Here is a 10,160-nt window from a genome sequence, read left to right on the forward strand (position 1 = left end):
TATTATTATTTTAAGTAAATTACATTGTAAGAGTTTTATTATAAATATTTATTATTATTTAAAAAATTATCGATATTTTGCTCCTTAAATAATAATGCGTGTCCAATAATTGATCCGCTTCATTCAAATTTTATATTGAACTTATCAAAATATCTTTATGATAAATTCTGAATTATAATTCATAATTTGTAAAAAGATTATATTATTTTTAATAATAACATCCATCCAATATAAAAAATTTTATATTCTTATTAATTTATAATAACGTCTTATTTTAATGTTTTTATCAATTAATTAAAATTTTAGTAAGAATAAAATAAATATTTCCACCTTTTAAAGGTTACATACAGAGGGTACTGATTCTCGAACATCAAGGGCTTATATAATTTTATTATTAAATAACTAATATCAGTTTTATCTTAGATTAAAATTTATGAGTAATTTGGTAGGTTTTAAATTAAATTATAAAAATTAAGTTGAATTTGTGGAATAAACACCACCACATATGATGCAGATCAATAAACATGAAAGAATATGCTAATGAGGGTTAGTTTAGTTGGTAAAGTTGAGGTCCCATAATTTTATAGTCATGGGCCATATGTGTGGGATGTTGTCTATTATATGATAGAAGTTGATCTATTGCAAAGGAAAGGTTGACTTATCAAACGTAACAAATTACTGAAATAGCCTTAACCAATTAATCCTAACCACGTAGGTGAAGGACAAAGTATTACTTTACCTTAATTCTTGTAATATTTTATTAGTATAAATACCCCATTCATCATTAAGAAAAATAGATCTATAATATATCTTAGTGTAATTGTACTAAGATACACACAGACTAATAAAAATCTAATCAATTATTAATAAATTAAAAGCAAAACATAAATAGAGAAAATTCAATCAAGCATATACACTAGGAAATTGCAAAAGGAAGGAGACATGCAGATAAAAAAGTAAAAACAAAGGATTTAGGCAAATGAAAGATAAATTCTAAATATTTCTCTAAAATTTGTCATAATTATAGATATTCGTTCATGTTTGAAACAATCTCTTAAAATTATTGACTATTTAACATATACTCTTCTTTAATGGACTATAACAAAAAAGTATTATTTTCTTTCAATTAATAAGAATATATTTTATAATTAAAATAAATTTTAGAAAAATTTGTTATAATTTATCCTAAATGAAAAGGTATACACATCAGCAGCCACCAGTAGATGGGTGGGTGCAAACCTAATATTTAATTGACATCTGGTGAGGAGTGGGGAGCAACTTTTGATAACAAAATTTGACCAACCAAATACTAATAATAATAGAATAGGGCAGGCAGGCATTAGTTGATTTTCTGGAACTTTTGACTTGAAGAATTCAAGTTGGGATGCTGAAGGAATAATTCCAACATGTACACTCTTTTGCAGACACAATTTTGGTTTTATTACTTCTGAGTTGAATATTCTGTATCTCTTGCATTTATCCCAGCATTTTCATCTTCTTCTCAAATATTTATGAAAAAGAAAAAAGTATTATTTTCTTTTTTAAGGATTGGCATTGATACAAGTACTAAATAAGAATTCAAGTTCGATGGAAAGCTCAAAACTCCGGCTATCGACACTTTATCTGAAGGACTCCTGGGTGGCTCATGCATCTCTCCTTCTGTTGAATGGATTTGATGGGAAATGAAAACCAAGACTGAACGATTTAGCACCAAGTTCCATTATGGACGCGCCTCTTCAATGTTAATTCAATACATCTAGGAAACATCTGCAACAAATATGCTGCCTGAGTCGCACCATCCAGCCAAAACATCCCTATTGGAACTCTGCAGGGTAGAAATGTGACATAAATTACAACTTGTTAGTTGAAATGTCCATCAGCACAAGTTGGTGACTGAAATTCATTAACACGCGGCAGCTTCCTTCTATTGTCACATCAACATTGTATGTATCTGCCATCATAAAATAATGCATGCATATATGCTACCACAGATAAGATGCTGTATGTACATTTTCATTAAGATGAGGGAGATAAAGATAAAACCTTGCTAAATCCAAGCCAGTTTGAATCCCCTCTGAATGAAAACGCCTTCTCCCTTTCTCTCCATTGTCCACAGAGAACCTGCAACGTATTTGCACATTGCCAAGCTGACTCTAAAAGACTTCTCAAGATGCATCTTTCTTGGAAGGGTGAAAATACACAATTATATGATTCTATCACTGATCGCAAATCCCAACACTTTTTCTCTACTGTCAAATTATATGTTGCCAACAGAAGCAATTAACTAGATGTCTCAGACGATTATTCTTTATTCAAAGGCATGCATTGATTTTCAATTTTTCTTTTAAACAGCTGAGAGAAGTGACTAGAGTCTGTCTACCGGTAAATCTCTAGTGCAAATTAATAAGGTCAATAAGAAATAATCCATCATGTTTACAGGTCTAAATATACAAGTAACAAATGATAATAGGAGTACACCCATCAAAACAACAGTACATGGTGAGGGGCAACCAGTAGTAATTTCGTCAAAATATAAGCTTCATAAACACAGACCAAACATCATAAAAGTGTTTACCTCATAATCAACTCCTTGCACGTAGATATAATTAGGATCAACAGATGAAAAAGTAAGTCCAGTTATCTGCAACACAAGCAGTGATGTTAATCAAGCAGAAGACACCATAAGCAGAATACAAAATAAAAAAAAGAGGATTTTCAGTGCCACGTTCCGGTTGTATTACATAAATCTTTGTGCCTGACCCAATTCACAGGATACAATTAAGACAGAGATGCCACCATGCCACATAATCAAAGCATATGTCCCTGGTTACAACTTTTCTTTTTGTATAAGATAAGTAAAGGTTAATGTACTAAAAGGAATCCAGATAGGAGCACTTGAAAAAACAGGCACCTTAACCAGAATACAGAGACTCTAGGCAGGTAACCACTCCATCAATTGACATTAAGAAAATCAATGAATGCAACCAACTGACCTCATACTTTGAGCAATTCAGCCATCTGGATAATGCTGACCATCTGTACTCAAATTCAGAACAAGGTATTAATTGGCTGAAAACTGGTCACCAAAGAAACCCCTTATTTTCTTAAATTTCACAATTGATAATTTCCTTTCTGAGCAGGAAACCAACAAAACTTTCAAAAGCATGCACCAAAAAGGGTAGAAAACAGAAACAGAAGGACAGGATTCTTTGATGTTCTCATCCAGCAAACATGGAAGTCTTTTTATTGAGCACGTATGTGGGGTGTGTGTGTAGATAGATAGATAGAGAGAGAGAGAGAGAGAGAGAGAGAGGACTTTTTAGAAACGCAATTCTCCCCTCAAAAATAAGGGGAAATTGTCAAATTCTTTGCTTTTCTTTCCCTCTTTTCTGCCAACCTAAATGGAACTAGAAGTTCAGGGAAGTTGTATAAGCGCCCCCACTCCCCCTACCCCAAAAAAAAGCGAATTATAATACGAAATACTTGATAAAGTCATGCGAACAAGCCCACCAACCTACGTGGATCATAGATAGTCACAGTGCGATCTGCCCCAGCAGCAGCAATATTACCAGATGAAGATATACTGACTGCATATAACATGTCTCCAACAGATCCCATTACTCTATGTACACAACCCCCATTTTCTTTCATTCGCAAGTCCCATATACTCAGCTGCAGCAGTTCAAAGATGAAAACACTATATCATCATAAGAACAAGGAATATTTTAATATAATAGTAGCTTATAAATTAAGTTGGGAAAGCATCGATAGTAAATACCTGGGAACCCTCTGTGATGGCTAGCATTGAACCTCCACTTTCATTAAAATTGTCCATAAAAATTAGCGAAGATGGATACCACAATCTGTAACATGGCTATTTCTTAAGTGACTATTAAAACACACATATAATATCAAGTCTCAACTTGAAGTTTTGAAATCCAATACAATCACTATCTGCCATCACAAAGATGATCGATTTAACAGACACTAGATAAGCAAGGGCCCAATGCCAAATGGCTTTTTGAGACTATTTATTTATATCCATTCGCAGCTTGACCAACATGGTACATAAAAAACAAAGAATAACAGAAGGCAGTGTATCCAGATTTTAAAACAAATTTTGCAATATGTGAATCTTGAAAAGAGTTTGTAGACAATAAATAGTTATGTAACCACATAAATTAGATTCCATCTACTGATACAAGATTATGATGAAATATATGGAAAAAGCATCGAGACCAGGTATCCTAATGGTCTAATGTCCCTCAAGAAATATTTGTTAAGAATTTTAGCAGTTCCAACTGTTCAATGAGATTCATCATTTAATTATTGATGGAACATCCACAACAATCTATAACACAGTGCTGCGATATTCCATAATGTAAAATTAACCCCATCGGAGTTGTTCTATGCAGTACAAAGTGGGCAATGAAGGAGAATAATTTTATCAATGTTGAATGTCATTTGCTTGTTGCTTGTATAGACTTTTTAAGGGCTTCCTTTATTGCCAGAAAGAAACAATGAATGAGGAAATTGATGGTATAAGAGAAGAAGAAGAGAAAAGAAAAGAAGGGAATAAATACTCACGTACGTAAAGTGCGGAGATAAATATCTTGGTCATAAATATCAATGCTCTTGCAGAAGCTGCGTGCCACAGCTGCCTGAATCAAAACAAGTAGCCATTTTAGCAGATGCTTCAAATAGGACTACCTTTACAAATATCATCAAAACACCAATAAGCCAAAAAACTGTAGACCAAATGAAAGTATGTCCCCCTTTTATTTTTGTTTCCTAATTTCTTTGGCACATGATATCTGACTGTCTAACTACTTGCTTTGATAAATTTTCCCATGAAACATGCAAAACGATGCCCAACTACGACATCGGTAGGAGGCAGAACAAATATTTGATGTAGGTAAAATGTGCAATGAATAAGACAATGAAGAGTAAGTGATGCCACAAACCGATATGATAGCATAGCAGCAAAGTCCTAGAAGACATGGAGATAATAATTGCTAAGAAATTTGTGCATGAAACCAAGAGAAGGGATGAAAAAAGAGCTTGCATTTGGAGATGCATACAAGAACTTACAACATACCCCTTTCCAGAAGGGCTAAAAAAAAGACCAGATATATAAGAGTTGAAGAATCGACAGGTCTAGTTAAGGAATTTATGTACCATGGACAATTGATTTGGATTAAAGCAAAGACCTGCCCAACTGCCTTCTCCAACACCAAAATCGCGAGGGGATACTGAATATGTAAAACCATCTACATCTGGAATAACAGGTGCATATAATTAAGTCCAACAAAAAGAAATGCTTAATGTCAACTATGCGCCCAACATCAACTGCCACAAACAATGCCGACAGGAATGGTTTCAATTAACTGGACGTTCTACTCGACCTAAATTATGCATCAAATAGCTACTTGGCACACAAGTATTAGCTCATTTGCTATCTTGAGACACTATTGGTAAGGACTAAAACAAACAGGAGTTGGAAATTGTGGCTGACATGAGTTTACAATCAAGCACAAATGATCAACAACGGAAATAATCTACACAGGAGGCACAGGAGGCAGAAAAATGATCAGTGGAGACGCAAAAAGTGGAATGCACTAGGTTCAACGTCAACATGAATATCCAAAACAGAAAGGGAGAAAAGAAAGGAAAGAGATACTGATAAGGTGTCATACCTGCACCACTAGCATCCAATTTAGAAACAATAAGGGTACCATAAGAGTCTACACTTCCCAAGATTGAGCAATCCTTGCCTGCACAAGGGGTGAGTATTAGTAGAAACCTATATGAATGAAAACAATCAACAACTATGTATTCACCGTTATTTGCACCTTTCATATTTTTTAACAAGCAGGGCCACCAAAATATCATCTACACAAGTTACCGTATCAATGTACTCTACTAGCTGACTGCAAACAATTGTAATTGCTTGTCTCCATATGTTTCCAGTGTTATGTTCAAGAAAAAATGAATGCTTGCCCACAATTTTAAATTAAAAAATTCTTCTTAAGGTCAAAATAAACAAATGTTTACATTCCTTGTGATTGATCATTTCTACAAAAATTGAAGAGCAAAAAGAAAAAGAGTGAAACCAATAATTGTGCTCTCATGATAAAGAACTAAGCAAACATCATTGTCAAGTATCTATGCAAGAAAAAGTGTCTCACTTTCAGTTTCAGCAAGCATGATACTCTGAATTTCTGACCGGTGAGGACAGCGATTAACAACTGATGAGTCCAATACCTTCATTAACACCTCATTTGATCAGCTGAATCAAAGTCGTCAATTTTTAAGAGACAGTTATGATGGACCAGTCACTTGATCTCGAGGGCAAGTACCTGCGTTCGTTCAGGGATTAGAAGGCTCTCTTTTCCTCTAGCAACAAATGAATCATCCATCAGAATCTGAACATAATAGAAAGATGTTAAGATACCACACACATATTTCTTCCAAATAATCATTTACTACACTTTGATTGACACTGGTTCAAATCCAAATATGACATCACTACCACCAAAAATTGATAGATCATTGCATTATTGCATAGTAAAGGGAACAATCAGCACAAAAGAGACATGCCAAAAGCACAATAACCACCATTTTCAGTAACTGCAACATTTTTACATCTCTACAATGTGTTAATCAAGGAACTTCCTAGGACTGCTGGTGCTACTCATGGGATAACAACATTATCAAGCATGTTTCCACCAAACATTAAGAGAAGAATTGCAAATACATTCAAACCTAGTCCAATGAATAAACAAAGAAATAAATCTGACCTTCGACCTCCCAAAAGAGTAGGAAAAATGAAATAAAAGAGTAAGAAACCGATGTTATTCAAGAAACAAAGAAGAAAAAGAACTTAATAACTAGTTGTCAGACATGAGAAAACCGCATTCCAACTCTACAGCAGTAACCCAAAAATTCATATGCAGTCTAACGTTGTTGGTGAGTTAAGGGGCGTACTCGGAGTTTGTAAATACGGGACCCAGATGCAATGTAAACCCAGCAAGATGAAGCGTCTCCATTGGCCTGCACCAACAAGTTTATGAATCTTCAACATAAACACAAACATCCCAGATGGAAAGAAAGAAAACTCTTTTGATGCTCCTGCAGAGAGAGAGAGAGAGAGAGACATGGACTGCAAGACGGGTGGAACGGAGGTTAGCTGGAGAAGGGTGAGGAATAAGGGATTCAGGAACTACAGCCTTGTTCAACCTCTTCGCTTCCAACATCTCTTTGCTCCGTCTAAAATTCTCGCTGCAATTTTTGTTCGGAGGGTTGGCGGCAGGGACAACTGAAAGCCTGCACCAACACCACGACGCCGTACTCTAATTTCTTTTCCCTTGTTTTTTTTTTTTCTCTCTAAATTACCTTTTTTTCGTCCCATAAAGAACGATTTTTTTCCTTTTCAGTCCCACAGTTTATGCAATTTTCATTTTAATCCCATTTTTTATCAAAAAAAGTTCAACTTTGTCCCAACCTCATTTTTGGTCAAATTTTAACGGAAGAATGAAGAGTTCGTTAAAATATGGGACTATAATAGAAAGTTCCTTCATAAGACGAAAAAGATAATTTTAATTAATTTAATTCAAAAATATTATATTAAAAATATTTATATAATTATATATTTACATGCAAAATAATATTTTATTGTTAATAAATATCTATATATTATTCTAAAATTTGTTAAATTTAACAAATCTAATATTATATATTATATAATATATAATATCTAGGAGTTTGATATATCGAGGAATAGCATGGCTCTTATACAATTCAGTACCAAAATATTACAACTGAAAAAAAATTGAATATAACAACCATTGTTCAAACTCTGTTAGGAAATGCAAAAGATCTCAAAAGAGATAAACATACAAATTAATATGAAATTATAATTGATTACCAAACAAAATATAAAACAAGAGTTGGAGACAAGTATAGTTGAAGAAAAACTTACTGAATTTCCATATTTGGATACACAAGGAATTATATAGAATAATTGGATATATAAAAATATGAATTATCAAAGACATCCGATTTATGAATTTTTTAATATTACAGAAGAAAGAAACAGTTGTAGTAAGAAGCTATTGCAATAGAGTAATGAGAGTGTGTGAAAACAGCTTGTTGAATTGGATTTGGGAGAATTTGGACCAAAATAATACCACAATCTAACAAACTAATTTGAGATTTTTATATAATATATATAATATTAAATTTGTTAAATTCTTTATTAATATTTTTAACTTAATATTTTTTTAATTAAATTAATTTAAAAAACAATGGTTGAATTATCTTTTTCGTCCCATACAGAAGCAATTTTTCTATTTTAATCCTATGGTTTATGAGATTTTCGTTTTAGTCCTATACTTTAATGGACTCTCCATTCTTCTGTTAAAATTTTGATGGAAGATAAGATTTTGGACTAAGTTGAAATTTTTTTGGTAAGAAATGGTATTAAAACAGAAATCGTGTAAACCGTGGAACTAAAAAAAAATTCCTTCTTTTACGGACAAAAAAAGGTAACTTAACCCTTGTTTTCTTTAACACTTTCTTTTCATTTGGTTTTGCTTGAATGCCTTATCAATGATCGAATGCGGTAAAGAGAAACACGAGGATTAGTGCAGGATCTAGTGGAACCAGACCATTGTTAATAGCCATTCATACAGTCGTTAGGTTCCCTTTCAGCTCCACGGCAACGCTTACCAGTTTGAATTTTGAAGACGTTCGCAACTTAGGCTGGCTGTGCTTGCCCGACACAAATCTCTCATCTCGTTCCATTCCATCGGACCATAATAAAAAATTATTTCAAACACATTTCAGCAATTTGAAAAAAAAATAAAAAATAAATCACAATCACCTAAAATCATCACATTTTAGTCAAAATGCTCCCCTATATAATCATCATATTTTACTCAAAATGCTGACCGATGTATCAATTTTCTTGGATGATTGACACATATCATTCCAGTCCACCACTGAAGTAGGTTACACTAATGAGTTAATAAACGAATACAAAAGTTAGATTAGGAATTAAAATCAACTAAATAACCTAAAACTAAAGACCTTATTCTCATGATAGGAGTCATATTTGTTAGTCGAAAGATGGCAACTGATCAAATATGTGTAACTATATATCAATATAGAGTTGTCCCAACGAAAATGCGCATTCTCGGTTAGAATGGACAATCAAAAGTTCAGAGAGATGTACACAATTCTAACAAAAGATCCATATATCATCCCACTTTCAATACAAATGAGAGCAAACTGTTGAAAACCTTTTCTATTGACAACAGCAATTTTACAGTAATCCATTATGCAGACATCCGATGGTGTAACAGGAAGATTTATGATCATCTGGGACTGCCTCCTCGAGCAATTCCTTGAAACCTCAGCATGCCATTACATTTTCATAGCAAACCATGGTTCTCAAATCAGCCTTTCTTTTCCATATGCAGGCAACAGATGACCAGAGTCAATCTACAGAAATCAGCGCGTTTCCAAAGTTTAATTAATGATTAAATTATAGAATGATTCATGAAAAAAAATATCAGTTCATTTTGTATGATGGAAAAGAAACTTGATCATTGGATTCCTCACCCTGTCAAGCTCACTGCAGAGAACAACCAACAACAGTCGAGTCATTGGATTGAGGTCCTGATCACTTGGAAAGGCTATCGTTTGAGGATCCCCCTGCTGACTATGGACTGGTTTTCAGGTGAGACTTCCACAGCTGTTAGCAACAGTCAAGAACAGAGAACATAGGGAACAAGATGCAGATCATAAGCAAAATGGAACGGACTAACAATTATATAACAACAATTCAATATGCCCTCAGAACTTGTACATTACACTCACAGAGGATTATAGTAACCTCCAGTAATTCCAACAAAGCCAGTCCCTCACCAACAACAGCACCAGGATGTTACATCATTAAGAATAATAATAATAATAATAACAACTATAGCAGCAGCAGAAGCATTGAGACAGCAGTGACGATGATGATGATGATGATGATGATGATGATGATGATGATTATGAAGAAGCATACTGGTAACAATGATGAGGGAGGCTATCGATGGAAACCAAAGCTACCATTATAACCATGTGTCCGGCCATCATCGGGCATTTGCAAA

The 10,160-nt window shown here is 33.8% G+C and overlaps 1 protein-coding gene across 1 annotated transcript; it reads right to left on the bottom strand.

Annotated features, from left to right (window-relative positions):
• LOC105179451 lies at nt 1,401–7,369 on the bottom strand. The gene is made up of 13 exons (XM_011103071.2): nt 7,158–7,369; nt 6,988–7,053; nt 6,360–6,425; nt 6,189–6,264; nt 5,697–5,774; nt 5,179–5,276; nt 4,588–4,661; nt 3,779–3,863; nt 3,515–3,672; nt 2,994–3,036; nt 2,576–2,641; nt 2,044–2,121; nt 1,401–1,825 (listed from the first exon to the last, which is right to left on the bottom strand). The coding sequence occupies exons 1-13, from the start codon at nt 7,254–7,256 to the stop codon at nt 1,757–1,759; spliced, it is 1,056 nt and encodes a 351-aa protein (XP_011101373.1). The 5' UTR covers nt 7,257–7,369; the 3' UTR covers nt 1,401–1,756.

Source organism: Sesamum indicum, linkage group LG2, assembly GCF_000512975.1.
Source record: "Sesamum indicum cultivar Zhongzhi No. 13 linkage group LG2, S_indicum_v1.0, whole genome shotgun sequence".
In the NCBI taxonomy this organism is placed as follows: Eukaryota; Viridiplantae; Streptophyta; class Magnoliopsida; order Lamiales; family Pedaliaceae; genus Sesamum; species Sesamum indicum.